This window comes from Dipodomys spectabilis, unplaced genomic scaffold, assembly GCF_019054845.1.
Source record: "Dipodomys spectabilis isolate Male_0828 unplaced genomic scaffold, ASM1905484v1 ptg000108l, whole genome shotgun sequence".
In the NCBI taxonomy this organism is placed as follows: Eukaryota; Metazoa; Chordata; class Mammalia; order Rodentia; family Heteromyidae; genus Dipodomys; species Dipodomys spectabilis.
In genome coordinates, this window is record NW_024870785.1 from 10,241,476 (window position 1) to 10,259,790 (window position 18,315).

Below are 18,315 nucleotides of genomic sequence, written 5' to 3' on the forward strand. Positions count from 1 at the left end.
CTTACCCTCCTTCTTCTGTTTGCTTATGAATATATGCTAACAAATCTGCAGCTCTGCCTGTGCCTTCACACACAACTACTGGAACAGGGGGACTTTCTTGAAGATATTCTAAAACCGTGAGGATAACATTAGGCCCACCTTCAAATACCAGTGCCACCACAGGAACACCCTGGCCAATTCCTAAAAAACAGTAACAGTTTAATTAGAAAATCAGACAACAGTCAACAATTTAATCTTATTTAAAATAAAAATTGAAAGTCAAAGTATAATTTCCTATAAAACTGTGAAATTCACACCAAGTACTAGAGGTGATACAATCTCTCATAAACAATGTACTAAATAAATTATGTTGTCATTAACTCTGTTCTAAAAGACAAAAATCAGAAAATCCATTATGTAATTCACAATGAAAATTTATAAATTACCTTCTTGATGAGAAATTTGAGTTGACAAGGAATGTATAGTAACAAATTTTAGTTTGCTCTTAAAAAGTCTTGTAGCCGGGTACTGGTGGCTCACACATGTAATCTAGCTACTCAAGAGGCTGAGTGAGATCTGAGGAGGAGGGTTTAAAGCCAGCCAAGGCAGAAAAGGCGCTGTGAGATTCTTCTCTCCAATTAACCTCTCAAAAACTAGAAGTGGCACTGTGGCTCAAGTAGTAGAACAGTAGGCCTGAGTACAAAGAGGCTCAGGGACAGCACCCAGACCCTGAGTTTGAGCTCTATGACTGACCAAACAACAACAACCACCACCCCTCAAAAAGCATGTGATCCTCCAGAGTGTCACCTACCACATTCAGCTTCATTTGTTTTCTTAATATGTACTGGTTGAATTTCTAACATATGGGAATTAATGGAAGCAGAATTTACAAGAGTAAAAGAAAAAAAATCTAGCCAGAAATACTAATTTTTGTTTTTGTAATAACCTGCAATATAGTGAGGAAATACAAAATAATGGTAATAGTCGGGCGCCGGTGGCTCATGCCTGTAATCCTAGCTACTCAGGAGGCTGAGATCTGAGGACTGAGGTTCAAAGCCAGCCCAGGCAGGAAAGTCCATGAAACTCTAATCTCCAATAAACCACTAGAAAACCGGAAGTGGCTGTGGCTCAAGCGTAGAGCACTCGCCTTGAGCTGAAGAGTGCAGGGATAGCGCCCAAGACCAGAGTTCAAGCCCCCAAGACCAACCAAAAAAACAAAAACAAAAACAAAAAATAATGGTAAGTGTACAGTTATAAAACATTCCTAATTTTTGTAAATGCTTGGATCTCCTGGTATTCTGAATGTGCTAGTCTGGAATTTCATACTTTCACTTTTGATTTGGTCATGCAGTTTATCTCCTTGGTATCCCAGGGTCCTATTGAAATGAATCTAGATGTTGTGCCATAAAAGTTCAGCCTCAGGTTGGGAAGCTGGGAAGGTGGCTCAGTGGAAGAGTGCTTGCCTTGCATGCATGAGGCCCTGGGTTCGATTCCTCAGCACCACATAAGCAGAAAAAGCCAGAAGTGGCACTGTGGTTCAAGTGGTAGAGCGCTAGCCTTCAGCTGAAGAGCTGAGGGACAGCACCCAGGCCCAGAGTTCAGACCCCATGACTGGCAAAAAAAAAAAAAAGTTCAGCCTCACCAAGCACTGGTGGCTCACACCTGTAAACCTAGCTACTCAGTAAATTAAGATTTAGAGGAGAATTCAAGGCCAGCCCAGCACAAACAAACAAACAAAAAAGTAAATACCCTGGGTTACAACAGCAACTTTTTGACTTTGAAGACTGAGAGACCTCTTTTCCTCAGTATTATTTTTTCTAAGATCAGCCATTCTTAGTTGCTTTATAAGTTATCTTGCTATGTGAGGAAAAAACACCTCAAAGAACACCATGCTTTTTCAGAATTTGCTGGTTATTATTACAGCCCTCAAAAATTTTAACAATAACAAGTATGTGAATTCCCTTACTAGCATGAATTCTTTGCTGATTAATAGTTTTTTCAAGTTCTCTTCTTAGTCTGACTTCTGCCCCATACTTTCCAACAGTGCCATCATCCACCAATATGAAATGGGAATGGAGATTATTCAGAACATTCAATTTGCTCAGGGGGTTCAATAAGGTTTGGTAAGGGGCAACAACCTAAACAACAGCAAAAGAAGAGTTAGTCAGAGGATTACATGTAATATAATATAAAATAAAATTTAAATAGTCCACAAACAAAAGAGTTAAAATTCCAGTTTACATTTAGAAATAAACAGAAATAACAGGTAATATTCAAAAAAGCAAAAGCTTTTACCCAACTGAAGAAAATTGATAAGTTAAACCAAGTAATTACATCTTGATCCTTACTGTAGAAATATGTATTTTAATCATTATATGCAAAAAGCAGCAAATAAGTGAATAGTGTTAATCAACTATTATTAGGTTAAATGAATAAGATGTAATATACAAAGCACACTTAAGAAGAGCAATAAAATGTCTTGTTAGTTTTCTAGCCATAAACAGAATCTTTTACATTTGATATTAGAAATTTTCTAACACTTCAGGATGATTACTACAAATTTAGGAGCTCCTTTCTAGTAGTCTCTAACAAGTATCTAAACAGCTTCAAGCTCAAGTAAAAACATTTCATTCCTACTGTTAGTGACAAAAGATGAATGCATTTAAAAATATTTTTGGGGCTGGGAAGGTGGCTCAGTGGTAGAGCGCTTGCCTTGTATGCCTGAGGTCCTGGGTTTGATTCCTCAGCACCACATAAGCAAAAAGAAAAAAGCCAGAAGTGGCGCTGTGGCTCAAGTGGTAGAGTGCTAGCCTTGAGCTGAAGAGCTGAGGGACAGCGCCCAGGCCAAGAGTTCAGGCCCCACGACTGAACCAAAAAAAAAAAAAAAAAATTTTTATTAGCATCTATACAAGGGTGTTTGCATTGCCACATTTCCATACGTGCGCAAGCTCCCCATTCAACTTACTCCCTTCTTGTCTCCTCACTGTGCCTTATCCCCTGTCCCTCAAAAAAGTGATTCTTAATGCAATATAGCCATTAAAAATTTAATTAAAGATATTGAAAACATGTTAAAGTACAGAAAAAAAATCAAAATTATTTAGTTAATGTCTTTCCAAAAGGATCAGAAGAAAACTACAGGAAAATACTTTTAAAATTGAATTCGGAAAGTATAGTATAATCATGAATAAACACTGTAATACAACTTCACTATTCTTGCTATAACTTTGTTAATACATTAAATCCAAATATAAGAAATTAAAAAAAATTATTCTTACATCTCTCCCAACAAGATCATTTCTGTTCTCTATCACTCCCCATGGAGCTATTCCAATAGTGCAAATCTTTCGTGATGATCGAGAAGCATGCTCTTTGAGGGCATCACCAACGTGTTTTGCCACACCTGTTCACACAAAATGTTATTCATCTCAGTAATTATCACATCATATGTAAGACTACACATTACTGAGTTATCAGCTTGTCATGTACATCTCCTCAGTACAGCATAAACTTCATAAAAGTATCTTCTCTGCTCTGTGAAATGATAATATACTCAGCAGCCCAAAGAATATCTGCTAATGGGGTTCAAGAAAAAAAGTATCTAGTTGCTGATGCCAAATGAATAAATGATTCAACTCATATAAATTAAAGACTTTTAGTTTTAGATGACAAAATTAACTTGCCCTCCTTATATTCAGCTTTACATAAGACAGAAAAGAAAGGAATAAAAGCTGAGAGGAATAAAAGCTCAGTGGTAGAGTGCTTGCCTTGCATGCATGAGGCCCTGGTTCGATTCCTCAGCACCACATAAGCAGAAAAAGCTGGAAGTGGCACTGTGGCTCAAGTGGTAGAGTGTTAGCTAGCCTTGAGCTGAAGGATAGTGCCCAGGCCCAGAGTTCAAGCTCCATGATCAACCAAAAAAGAAACGAACAAACGAATGAAAGAAAGGAAGAAAGAAAAGAAAGGGTTTAGTATATTAAAATTAGTTTTTATGACTCCATAGGCAAGAGACGACCATTGTCCCATCAATTTACTAATAGCCATTCTGCTCTCTAGTAGTGCTGGCAAAGAGCAAACAGTAAGTAGTTTAGGCTGTCACAACTATTCTTCTTTGCCGTTGGAGGCACAAAATGGGTCAAAGAGAATACATAAAAACAAATGAGTATGGGTATGGTAAAATAAAACTATTCACAAAAACAAGGATCAAGCTGGATTTGGGACATGGACTCTTTGTCAAACTTCTGCTCTAAATGTATTGTTTTTTTGTTCTTTTTGCTTATGTGGTGGTGAGGAATCGAACCCAGGGCCTCATGCATGTAAGGCAAGCACTCTACCACTGAGCCACCTTCCCAGCCCCAAATGTATTGTTTTTTAGAGTGTAAACAAAAACCATAGAGATTCAGTTAACTTTTATGTAGCATGGGTATAGCTTATGTAACTGAAGAACCAAATATATTGATTTAATATTGACTATTTCAAAAATCTAATTGATACTATGAAAAATTTTCAAACATTTAATAAAATTGATATAACCTTCATATTACCTGTATTTACTCCACCAGTTAAAATCCAGGCTCCAGTTGTAACTGCAGCTTTAATAAGACCCTTTCCAAGCAACTGTTTAATTCGTGGATGAAGCTCAAACTTCTGCATGCCTCCATGTACAGAGATAACAAGTTTGGGTAATTCCATTTGCCATTCTTTAAGCAGAAGTTGCAGAATGACTTCAGGTTTGGTGTCATATGATAGCCTCACATACTAAAACAAAAAGTATTTTAAAAGGACCAAATAACTATACTCACAGGTTTAACAAAGCAACTTTACCTAACTTTGGAAAAAGAAATTAATTAGATCATATAAAAACACATTTCATAAGCTACTTTCAATATATTTACACTCCTTGTAATAGTAAATGATTTTAACGTTGAAAAAAATCATTCTATGAGGCCTATAGAACTGCTGCCATTCTAACTCAAAAACATTAAGACACTAATTTTTTTTTTTGGGTCCAGTCGTGGGGTCTGAACTCTGGGCCTGGGCACTGTCCCTCGGCTCTTCAGCTCAAGGCAAGTGCTCTACTACTTGAGCCAAAGCGCCACTTCCGGCTTTTTTTTCCCCTCTGCTTATGTGGTGCTGAGGAATCGAACCCAGGGCCTCATGCATGTAAGGCAAGGGCTCTACCACTGAGCCACCTTCCCAGCCTCAGTAAGACACTAATTTATGAGTTTATCCAGAGTTAATTGTTGTGTTTGTAAGTACCAGTGTAAACTAGAAGCAATAAGCCTGGCTAAGATGATGGGAATGGGGGGAGGAGGAGATAGAAGAATTATATAAAAAAAAGAGACATCCTAAATTTGCTGAGAGAAAAATTCAGAATTATGTGTTTGAATGTTTTGTCAATGACCTAAATCTGGACCACTTGTGACCAAACTGACTATGCAGTAAAAATTTAAAGGTCTTTTAAATACAGATGACAATTTCCTTCTTTTGACGGAATGGGAAACAATCGAGAAATTTAGCCAATGATAAATGGGAGGGCTCAGCTAGGGATGTAGCTCAGAGGAAGAGCATGTGCATGGCAGGCACGAAGCCCTGATTTCGATCTCAACACCACATTAAAAACAAAACCAAAACAGCCAATGGTGTTCAAATGGATTCACCAGTCACATTTTTTTTTTGTCGGTGTGGGGCCTGAACTCTGGGCCTGAGCCCTGTCCCTCAGCTCTTCAGCTCAAGGCTAGCTAACACACTCTACCACTTAAGCCACAGTACCACTTACAGCTTTTCTGCTTATGTGGTGCTGCGGAATGGAACCCAGGGCCTCATGCATGTGAGGCAAGAACTCTACCACTGAGCCACCTTCCCAGCCCCACCAGTCACATTTTTGAAAAGCAAAAACCAAATTATTTGACATACCTTAGCACGGTAAGAATGAGAACCCCCTTGAAAATTGATGACTCCATAAGCATCTGTTGGGCTCTGTTCCGTATGCTTTTCCACAGACCATTCTTCTGTTGCCTGATTAAAGTGGTCACCCAATTTCACATCTGAGTATTTCATGGCAAGGCTTGCAGTAAAACAAGCATGTTGCTTGACCAAACGACCACAAAAACACCTGAAGAGTAAGATGATAAAAAGTTTGATTTTATACCTTTATTATAATGTTGAAACAGTATAAATAAATTAGTACATGAAGGGGCTACATGCAGCATAAACATCTACAATATGTGGTATACTGCCATGGCTAAGAAGGCAATGAACTGTAAACAGACACAAAACCATCATGCTGAGTGAAAGAAGCTAGATATCAAGGGGTACATATTTATGTGATTCCTGAACACAGAATTCAAAACAGTGAAAGCTAATCAAAATGATGACCAAAAATGAACACTGGGTGCCTGAGACCCAGGGTAGGAAGAAGGATGGCATTCTATCTAGAAGTACATACTGGGCCACAATGTAAGAAGCAGGAATCAGAGCTTAACGGAAATCAGAGCAGCTTGTTTGTGGGATATGAAACAAAAATAAACTACCCAAGGCAAAGGTCAGATCAACTACATGGTAAGAGGTCAAACAATTCCTGAAGTTCATAAAGTAGAGGACAGTCCCACCTGCCAAAAAGGGGAGGTCTTAGAATGCACAAGGCCTAAGAGATACGATTCTCAGAAGAGTTTTGTAGAAGGATTAAATTAAGATCTAGACAGAACAAGCCCTAAATGTAGGGCAAGACTTGAAAGGACAAAACTAAACCAAATAACCTGTTTGCTAGGTAAGTACAAATGGAATACAACAGAACCCAGAATCCAATGTGAAGTAAGCCTCAAAATTTCTCAGGCAAGCCAGGCGCTGGAAAGTCCGTGAGACCCTTATCTCCAATAAACCACTAGAAAAGCAGAAGTGGCGCTGTGGCTCAAGTGGTAGAATGCTCTCCTTGAGCTGAAGGATAGCTCCCAAGCCCAGAGTTCAAGCCCCATGACCGACAAAAAAAAAAAAAGAAGAAATAGATGATGTAATTACCAAAAACAAAACAAAATCCCCACACACTTAAGTATTGTGAACAAGTGCCAACTATTAACATAAATCGGAAGATATTTCAAAATTAACCAAGACCTAAATGAAACATCTAAAAATAAACCATACAATATCTGAAGTGAAAATCATGGGATGAGGTTTGTAATGGATATCAAGGAGGAAATGGAGAGAGGCTGAATCAGTAAACTTGATGAAACACAGAAAGGACTAGAGAATAGAACCAAGAAATTCTACATACATGTAATTCAAGTTCCAAAGAGAAAATGATGGAAAGAAAAACATGAAAACATACTGGAAACATCTTTTTCCCCCAAATCTGACGAGTGGGTCCACTAATACTAAACATTTCAACAGAAGAAGCTAAGATGTGGCTCAAGTGGTAGATCACCTGCCTACTAAGCATATAGCCTTGAGCACTACTAAACCTGATGCTACCAAAAAGAAAAAAGTCAAGTTTTTCTTAAAAACCCTTTCCAACATTTCTTATCCAGTTAACTATATTCAACTTTAGAATTCCACTCAGGTAACTGCACTTGAGTTCCAACATAGAGGTACGTGATGATTCACTTCCTAGGTCTAGGAAAACCATCCTTCAAATATAACAGCATATGATGGGGCTGGAAAGGTGGCTCAGTGGTAGAGTGCACAATGCCTTGCATGCATGAGGCCCTGGGTTCAATTCCTCAGCACCACATAAGCAGAAAAAGCCAAAGTGGCGCTGTGGCTCAAGTGGTAAAGCACTAGCCTTGAGCTGAAGAGCTGAGGGACAACACCTAGGCCCAAGGTTTAGGCCCTACCACCAGCAAAAAACAAAACAAAACAGCATATGATTTTACCCCACTGTATGTCCCTTGTTTCTGCTAGTTTATTTCTTCAATTGTTGTGCTATTTAGTTGTAGTACACTCACCTGACAAGCTGCTGACAAATCTGACATCCTGGAAGGCATCTATAAAGCATAAAGGGTAAGTAAACTACTATTCAAACAAAAAGAGACAAAGGAAATGTGCGTAGTTTAAGTATAAAACCATCATGTAGACATTGATTTTTATATTTATATAATCATTTTAAACTCATAACTATTTTAAAGTCAGGTTTGACACAAAATGTACAAACTGTAACGGAAAAGTCTAACAGACTTAATTATATTAAACAACATTCATACTGGCAAAAACCTGCTATTAACAACCTAAAGAAAAACGGACAGGGCTGGGAATGTGGCTTAGTGGTAGAGTGCTTGCTCAGAATGTATGAAGCCCCAGATTTAATTCCTCTGTAGCATATAAACAGAAAAAGCTAAAAGTGGCACTGTGGCTCAAGTGGTACAGTGCTAGCCTTGAGCAAATGAAGCTTAGGCACAGTGCCCAGGCCCTGAGTTCAAGCCCCAGGACTGGGAGGGGGGGGGGGGAAGGGGGGGAAGGAGTATAAAATTAGCACAATTGGCGATGAAAGTAAAGTTTCAGGGCTTACACTACAAAAAAAAGTGTCTGTTCTGTGTCAGTTGGAGAGTAACTCTAATGGCAATTTGACAACTTTTATCAAAACAAAAAATATAGCCTGACATGATGTCATATGTCTGTAATCCCAGCACTATGTCAAGGCATGTTATACTGTATATCACATATAATTATACAAAATTAATTTAACTAGCATAGAAAAGTCACCACTTAACTATGTAAAGTACGTTTCATAAGATGATTCCACCTGAAGATACTTAGGTTTCTTTAACACCTTGTTTTTCCATTATTTCTACTGCAAATTGTTATAGAGAAAATTATATGAAATAAACTCCTTACTGATAATACAATCTATGTTTTATTAATAAAGCAAAATCCAATTACACAGTGAAACATCCTTAACACATACCTTACCATCTTAAGACAAAAAAACAAATCTAGGACATGAACCATACTGTTAGGTATTCAGTAGAGACCCAATAAACAGATACATAAACATTTTAACACACACAGTTTTAAATATTTTTTTTTTTTTTTTTTTTTGTCGGTCGTGGGGCTTGAACTCTGGGCCTGAGCGCTGTCCCTCAGCTCTTCAGCTGAGGTTTTCTGGTGGTTTATTGGAGATAGGAGTCTCACAGTCTCTCCTGCCCGGGCTGGCTTTGAACCGAGATCCTCAGATCTCAGCCTCCTGAGTAGCTAGGATTACAGGCGTGAGCCACCAGCGCCCGGCAACAGTTTTAAATATTGTATCTCTGTAATACACTAGCATGGTTTGAGTTTGGAGTTGAGAGAATACTTTGAGAAAGGCTTATGCCACAAATGTTACTGAACTGCAAATGTCAGTATCTTTGCTAACACTATCTCTTCCTACTTCCAAAATACTAACTATAAATAATTCATTGATTTTTGTTTTAAATAAATGTTTTACATCTTGGGGCTGGGAAGGTGGCTCAGTGGTAGAGCACCTGCCTTGCATGCAAGAAGCCATGGGTTCGATTTCTCAGCACCATATAAGCAAAAGAAAAAAGCCAGAAGTGGCACTGTGGCTCAAGTGGTAGAGCACTAGCCTTGAGCTGAAGAGCTGAGGGACACCACCCAAGCCTAGAGTTCAGGCCCCACGACCGGACCCAAAATAAATAAATAAATAAACAAATAAATGTTTTACATCTGACCTTCTCTAAGATCTCAAACGAAACAAAGATTATGCTTACCTGTGAGGGTCTTTGGAGCTTGGTATAATATATACACATTCCCTCTTGGTCAAAGTGCTTTCTATCCAGGATTTCTGGGACTAAAACAAAAAGTTTTAAAGGATGGTTTATAAGTTAATAACGGAAGAAAATAATTCCATGAATAGACAAAAATAGTTCTGCACTATTTGTTTTGATCTGCTCAGCAGGTAGTATAGTGTACACTCTTAATGATGACAGCACACTGGTAATATCAGGATAAACCCATTTAAATGCAATGTGACTGAATGGTGCTTGACTTGAAATGAAGGAAAACAATATAAGTCTCCTTGTGAGTCAAAAACTTCAACAGGGGCTAGTGTGATTCTAGGATATAGACTACTTTTTACAAGTCAGTATCAATAAGGAGATAACCAGTAGGTATTCCATGATTACAAATATCCAATCTACCAAACTTCTGTGACCACCTTATTAAGAAAGATTAAGCGAATAAAACAGCCTCAAAATACCTACAACAAATTTTTAATAGGGAGACTCAGACAATCTAGTGACTCAGCACATTTCTCTCAATTACTGAAAAGTCAAACAAAACATAATCAGGAAAGGTAAGTAAGGTTTTAAACACAGAATGAACAAGTTAGACTTAATGAACATATACATATTTCTGCATATATGACATATATTTATATTCAGAAACACACTTAAGACATTTATAAAAACTGATCATGTACTTGACCATAAAACCAGATTCACCTAATTTTCACTTAATAGTATCCTTTCAGATCATATTCACTGATCATAATTAATATAATGTACAAAAATTATCCTTCTATATTTCAAACTACTTAAGTTACTTGAAAAGTCAAAGAAAAAATAATTAAAAATTAAAATTCTTAGTACTGAATTGTGAAAATCCTATGCATTTCAAACCCAGTACAAATGGCAAGGAAGAAAGTACAGCCTTAAATTAAGTGGAAGTTAATGAGCTAAGCATTTAGTTTTAAAAAATACTGAAGCTGTGGAGAGTGTTAGATAATCTATAATCCCAGTAATTTGGGACATTAAGACAAAAGGATCTCGAGGGGCTGGGAAGGTGGTTTAGTGGTAGAGCGCTTGCCTTACATAAATGAGGCCCTGGATTCCATTCCTCAGCACTACGTAAGCAGAAAAAAGAAAGGCAAAGGTGGTACTGTGGCTCAAGTGGTAGAGCACTAGCCTTGAGCTGAAGAGCTGAGGGACAGCACCCAAGCCCAAAGTTCAGACCCCACAACCGCCCCCCCCCCCCAAAAAGGATCTTGAGTTTCAAGACAATCTAGATTATATTTGAGACTATCTCAAACAAAACAACCGACATGTACTCTCTATGCATATGTATATGCATGTAGTATATTAGATAACTCTGAAGGAAAAAAAGAGATCAACAACTCCTATCAAAGTGTTCCAAAATATGTAAAATAGACATATTCTAGGAAAATGTAACAGTTGGGGGAGGGGAGGGGGGAAGATTATACACAGAGGCAGGGTACATTGATTGACAGTTGGTAGTTCGTAAGAATTTTTCTATCTTCTCAACTTTTCAGAAAATCTGAATTTTTTTCAAATTAGAAAGTTTTTTAAATTAATTTTTTGTATCTCTAGTTCAGGCTTCTAACTAGATCTCCACAGTGAAACTTATCTTTATATTGGTAACTGATCAGAAAAGAGAACCACAGGATGGGGAGGGGAGTATTATGTACTAAGATAAAGAGATCTACCCTAATACTGGAGATTTTAGGGTCCGTTCTCCTTTCCAATACAATCCACAAGCATAGCATGAAAGCACTTTCGTTACCAAAGGAAAGCTACAGAAGGTGACACACTCTGGACAACATTGTGAGTGAAGTTTCACTATATCCTCTTTTGAGTTCTTTGGGTACCCCAATGGTAAACTTTAGTTTGTCTCCAACCCTCTTCAGCTTCCAAAATTTGGTCTTTCCTTACCTTCACTCAAATTTCCATTTACTTAGCAAAAGGTTCTCCCTTAAATAGACTCACTTAGGTAGGAACAAATTACACCATGACCATACAGTCATAATCACACAATGCTCTCTCGAATTTAAGGCCTTTCATCAGCAAAATTTCCTATATTCAAAGCTTATTCTGTCCCTACTTATTCCAACAAGAATCTGGTTCTCTTATATCTTTGGGGTGGGAGTAGGGGGCAGAACTCTGTAGCTTTACTCTAACAGAAATCATGTTACACATATTGTACACCTACCAAACCCAATTCTGATTCAGGACAATTTCCCATCTATTCTTACAACTATACACTCCCCCACTTTACTCCATGATGAAAAAGCAAAACCATATCTCAAAAATAAGAAAAGCTAAAGGGGCTAAAGGCATAGCTCAAGTGGGAGAGCACCTGCCTAGCAAAATAAAAGTCCTGAGTTCAGAGGCCACTGCTGGGGGGTAGAGGGTGGAGTGAAGAGCCAGGTGCTTGGTGACTCATGCCTGTAATCCTAGCTACTCAGGATACTGTGATCTGAGGATCGATCATGGTTCAAAGCCAGCTTGGGCAGGAAAGTTCAGGAGACCCTTATCTCCAATTAACTACAAAAAGCTGGAAATGGCACCGAGGCTCAAAGTAGTAGAGAACTAGCCTGGAGCATAAAAGCTCAGAGACAGTGCCCAGACTTTATGAGTTCAAGCCCCACAGCCAGAAAAAAAGAAAAGGATTTAAAAAAGACAACTTTTTAAAAGCATTAAAGAGTAACCAAAAACACGAAGAAACTAGATAGAATCAACATTTGAAATAAAAAGTGAGTGACTTCCCTGACTTTGAAGGTAATACAAGTTTCAGTCTCACTTAAAGAACCAGAATACCAAGTTCAAAGTGAGAAAAACATCTAAAAAGTGATGGAATTTTTTTTTTTTTTTTTTTACAAAGAAGAGAATCACAGAAAGAGAGCCCTAAATACTGCATATTACCTCTGTCCAAATTCTGATTGATGAAGTATGTATAAAGGGAGTAAACTTCAAGTACACAGATAAATAACATGTATATCTGCTACCCACTGGAGCAAAGTTTAGAGTTATGGCACCTTAATTAAGGACTGTTTTAGTCAGTTGTCTGCATTACAAATATCAGAGACCTGGAGGCCTAAATAAATCAATTTTTTTTTCATAGTTCTAAACACCGACTAGAAGTTCAAGATCAAGGTACCAACACGGTTAGTCTGATAAAGGCTATCTCTTTTTTGGGGTGTAGATGACTACATCCTTACATTGTTCTCAGATGGTTAGAAAGAGAGGAAAAAAGTGGGAGATGAGAAGGGAGAAGGAAGGAAAGGGGAGAGAGAGGAGGAGGAAGAGGGAAAGAAGGAAGGAGAGAGGGAGGAAAGGATAGAGAGGAAGAGAGAAGAAGAGAGGGAGAGAGAGGGAGAGGGAGAGAGGGAAAGCGAGGGAGAGAGAGGGAGAGAGAGAGAAAGCTCCTTGGTATGTCTTTTTCTAAGAATATTATCAGACCAAAACCCCATTCTCATTACTCCATTATCCCTAATTACTTCAAATACCATCATACTGGAGGTCAAGATGTAAATAGATAATTTTGAATGAATCTGAATGAATTGAGAGTTTTAAGCATTTAGTATACAACTTTTTTTTTAATTAGCTGTTCAGGGGATTGTAACAGAAACCTAGACTTTCTAAAGATAATATTCAAATAGTCCATGCAACAATTCAATCCAAAATGACTAGATTTAAGAAAAAAACAGAAGCCAGGTATGGTGGCATGCACTTGTAACTCCAGGATTTGGGAAGCTAAGAGAGAAGGTTTAAAGTTGAATACCAGCCTGTTTTACATATTGAGACCTTAGCTCAAAAGTACGTGAATGAACCAGGTGCTGGCCGCTCATGCCTGTAATCCTTGCTATTCAGGAAGCTGAGATATGAATATCATAGCTTGAAGCTAAGTCTCTCATCTCCAGTTAACCACCAAAAAAAAGTCAGAAGCGGAGCTTAGTAACAGAATTAAAGTGAGAAATGTATACTGGCCTAACATGCCTGCAAAAATGGCCTAACAGCAGTGAAAAACAGGGTTTGCCTAAAGCAAAATTTTCAAATATGCTAGAGCACTGCCATTTGTCTGTCAGAGTCTATCCAATTCATTTGACTTTCTATCACTCCTATGGGTTCTAGCTAAAGTTCTACTCTTACTCTTTTTTGAGGCCGGTGGTGAAGGTGATCCAGGGCATTGTCCTTGAGCTCCTTTTTTTTTTTTTTTTTTTTTGCTCAAGGCTTGCGCTCTACCACTCGAGCCACAGCTCTACTTCCAGATTTTTCTGTGATTAACTGGAGATAAGAGTCTCCTGGACTTCTGCCCTAGCTCAGAGAGCCTCAGATCTCAGCCTAGTGAGTGAGAGCGAGGATTACAGGCATGAGCTACCGACATCTGGCTCAACTCTTACTCTTCTTTTTTTGGCCAGTCCTGAGGCTTGAACTCAGGGCCTGGCACTGTCCCTGAGCTTCTTTAGCTCAAGGCTAGCACTCTACCACTTGAGCCACAGTACCACTTTCGGATTTTCCTGTTTATGTGGTATTGAGGAATCAAACCAAGGGCTCCATGCATGCTAGGCAAGCATTCTACCACTAAGCCACATTCCCAGCCCTCAACTCTTACTCTTAACTGTCAGCTTATTGGCAATCCAAATATGAACCCTATGAGAAGGTTTTTAAGATGGTATGCAGCCTGTAATACTAGCTACTCAAAAGCCTGAAATCTGAGAATTAGTTTGATGCCAGCCAAGTAAGAAAGTCTGTGGGACTTTTATCTCCAATTAACCTCCACTAGAAGTGGAGCTGTGGCTCAAATGGCAGAGCATCAGCTTTGAGTAATAAGGGACAGCATCCAGGCCTTGAGTGTTCAAGCTCCAGTACATGTACATGTACCTACGTATGTACATGTACACACACACACACACAGAATTAAGAATTCAACCATCAGAAGAAAAAAAAATTAAATGTCTTATGTCATCAATAAATTCTGACTTAGACATCTAAGATTGTTTTTTAAAAAAATCAAATACACAGGGGCTGGGAAGGTGGCTCAGTGGTAGAGTGCTTGCCTCGCATGCACGAGGCCCAGGGTTCGATTCCTCAGCATCACATAAACAGAAAAAGCCAGAAGTGGAGTTGTGGCTCAAGTGGTAGAGCACTAGCCTGAGCTGAAGAGCTCAGGGACAGCACCCAGGCCCAGTGTTCAGGTCCCACAACCAAGAAAAACAAAACAAACAAATCAACAAAAAAACAAATACACAGTTGCATCAAAAGACAAACAATGGAATAAACTGCTTAGACACCAAAATTCACAATTCAGGAAATTTGATATGTGGCAGACAGCACTACAAATCAGGAAAACTATTAGATATTACTATTAAGTTATATTAAGCAAAAAGAAAGAAAGGTACTTATCACCCGACATATGTAAAGGTAACCCTGTTGGATATCACCTCTAAAACAACAACAATGAAAATAAAACAAACCTGACTAGGTAAACCATGCAAGTTCAAAAAAAATTATACAGTAGTAGAACTGAGGGCAGACTTCGGTTTAATTCCCCAGCATCACAAACAAACTTACTTCAATAAAAAAGAAAAGCAAGGGGCTGGGAAGGTGGCTCAGTGGTAGAGCGCTTGCCTTGGCATGCATGAGGCCCTGGGTTCTATTCCTCAGCACCACATAAGCAAAAGAAAAAAGCTGAAGTGGCACTGTGGCTCAAGTGGTAGAGCACTAGCCTTGAGCTGAAGAGCTGAGGGACAGCGCCCAGGCCCAGAGTTCAGGCCCCATGACTGGACCCAAAATAAACAAACAAACAAATAAAAATTAAAAACAGAAAAAAGAAAAGCAAGATCTTGGGGCAAGAAAAGGTATATCAAAAAATACCAATAATTTACATTAAAATTACAAACCAGTGTATGTCACCAGCCCAAAAGTAATAAATAGTTTATAGTGAAAAACCAAAGGTACAGGCTGGAGAGACATGTACATCTAGCTCATAAAACAACAAATTGATATCTGTAATACACAAAACTTAAGAAAACAAAAGTTAAGAAAAAGCAGAGAAGGCAGGTAATCATAGTCCAAAATCCTATAATCTAAACTGCGCACCAGTGGCTCATGTCTATAATTTGAGTTAATTCTCAGGTGGCTGAGATCTGAGCATCTTGGTTCAAAGCCAGCCCAGCAGACAAATCCTCCAAACTCCTTATCTCCAATTAACCAGCCAAAAGACAGAACTGGAGGTGTGGCTCAAGTGGTAGAGTGACAATAGTGAGCTAAAGGGTAAGCAAGGACCTGAGTTCAAGCCCTAGTACCTCTCACCCCCCCAAAAGAGCTATATTCCAATGACTCATACTGATTATCGTATCTACTCAGGAGGCTGAGATCGGAGGACCCAAGTACAGAATCAGTCTGGCAGACATATCTTTGACACTCTTATCTCCAATTAACCAGCAAAAAGCCAAAAGTGGAGGCATCACTCAGGTGGTACAGCACTAGCTATAAGCAAATGAGAGTGCAAGGCTGAGTTCAAAGCCCTAGTAGTGGCACAGAAAAAATGAGGAATCATTCCACATTTATTATTGGCAAAATAAAAGAACTTAACCAAAGTGCTACAAAGGTGTAATATACTTTTATAGGCAGTGTAAACCGCACAACTACTTTGAAAAACAGGTTGGTAGTACCTATAAAGTTGAAGATATATACATACCCTATGATATACCGTTCTACTTATTCATAGACATTAAGAAAAATCCTCATACTTCTACGTAAGTGATCTACTCAAAGAATATTGTACTGTTATATAAAAACACTGGACATTTAAATACCTGGTAACAGTAAAATGGGCAACATATAAGAAAGACACATTATTCCATACCTATAACTTTTAGGAGTATAAAGACCACTGTATATTATACTCTATGTAACAAACTACAAAAGCTTGTAAAAGGACAATAAAGACTAAATTCAATATGACAGTTATGTCTGCAGAAGTGAAAAGCATAATGGGACTGATATAACGTACACACAAGACTTCAATTCAGCATTTTATGGGACTTGAGCATAGGGCCTGGGTTCTGTTCTTGGGCTTTTGTGCTCAAGGCTAGCAACTCTACTATGTAAACCAGAGCTCCATTTCTGGCTTTTTGGTGGTTAATTAGAGATAAGAGTCTCATGGACTTTCCTGCCAGGGCTGGCTCCAAACCATGATCCTCACATCTCAGTCTCCTGAGTAGCTAGGATTACAGGCATAAGTCACTGGTGTCTGCTACACATATTTCTTGTTTTTGGGTTTTTGTTTTTCTTTGGTCAGTTATGGGGCTTGAACTCTGGGCTTGGGCATTGTCTTTCAGCTCTTCAGCTCAAGGCTAGCGCTCTACCACTTGAGCCACAGCATCACTTCCTGTTTTCTGAGTGGTTTATTGGAGATAAGCCTCATGGAGTTTCCTGCCCCCACTGGCTTTGAACAGGCTGGCTTTGAATGGTGATCCTCAGAATCTCAGTCTCTTGAGTAGCTAGGACTATAGGTGTGAGCCACCGGTGCCCAGCTCTACACGTATTTCTTAATCAGTGAACTCTAGTCTCAAAGTTACTAGATCTTTAATGTGGCTTGGCTTAAGAGCTGCCTTCTTACTTTCCCAAAGGTTCAGGTTCAGACATCCAGAAGCTGGATAGTTTAGGTGCTTGGTTATTAACGTGCTTACATAATAGTCAGAAAGACAGTGTTTCACGGAAACATTAACATTTGCTTTTACAGGGAAGATAACAGTGATGCTCATAATAAAGATTGTGATTTTAAGTTGGACTTAAGTCCCTTCTACTAAGGAGACTGAGGCAGGAGTGTATTTTTTTTTTTTTTTGTCAGTTGTGGGGCTTGAACTCTGGGCCTGGGCGCTGCTCCTCAGCTCTTCAGATCAAGGCCAGCACTCTACCACTTGAAGCAGAGCGCCACTTCCGGCTTTTTCTGCTGATATGGTTCTGAGGAGTTGAACCCAGGGCCTCAGATATGCAAGGCAAGCACTCTACCACTGAGCTACCTTCCCAGCCCATGGGAGTGTATCTTGAGTATAAGAGGTGGAGGCTAGTCTGGACAATATAGCCAGACTTTTTCTTTTTCTTTTTTGTTTTGGTAGTCGTGGGGCTTGAACTCTGGGCCTAAGCACTGTCCCTCAGCTCTTCAGATCAAGGTGAGCACTGTACCACTAGAGCTACAGCGCCACTTCCGGTTTTCTGGTGGTTTACAGGGACTTTCCTGCCCGGGCTGGCTTTGAACCACAATCCTCAGAATTCAGCCCCCTGAGTAGCTAGGATTACAGGCGTGAACCACCAGCACAGGCAGCCAGACTTTTTCTTTTGAGTTCAAGCCCCAGACTGACCAAAAAAAAAAAAAAAGCTCAAAGATAGTACCCAAGGCTGAGTTCAACCCCCTGGAGCACACACACATATACACACGCACACATAAAGCAGACTAGAGGTTTGGCACCAACAATTAGCAAGATAAACATGCACAAGGCCCTAAGTTGAGGCCCTAGTACTGGTACGTACACACACACACACACAGCCAGGCACCACACACACACACACACACACAGCCAGGCACCACACACACACACACACACACACA

The 18,315-nt window shown here is 39.1% G+C and overlaps 1 protein-coding gene across 4 annotated transcripts in view; it reads right to left on the bottom strand.

Annotated features, from left to right (window-relative positions):
- The window catches only part of Trpm7 (transient receptor potential cation channel subfamily M member 7), a 78,796-nt gene that overhangs the window by 53,746 nt on the left and 6,735 nt on the right, over nucleotides 1-18,315 (bottom strand). For all 4 annotated transcript variants that reach the window (XM_042687525.1, XM_042687524.1, XM_042687522.1 and 1 more), the window contains exons 2-8: nucleotides 9,675-9,754; nucleotides 7,917-7,955; nucleotides 5,893-6,091; nucleotides 4,521-4,734; nucleotides 3,255-3,379; nucleotides 1,946-2,117; nucleotides 6-180 (exon numbers count right to left, since the gene is read on the bottom strand). In XM_042687525.1, the coding sequence (XP_042543459.1) occupies nucleotides 6-180; nucleotides 1,946-2,117; nucleotides 3,255-3,379; nucleotides 4,521-4,734; nucleotides 5,893-6,091; nucleotides 7,917-7,955; nucleotides 9,675-9,754 (1,004 nt within the window). The remainder of the gene's footprint in view (nucleotides 1-5; nucleotides 181-1,945; nucleotides 2,118-3,254; nucleotides 3,380-4,520; nucleotides 4,735-5,892; nucleotides 6,092-7,916; nucleotides 7,956-9,674; nucleotides 9,755-18,315) is intronic.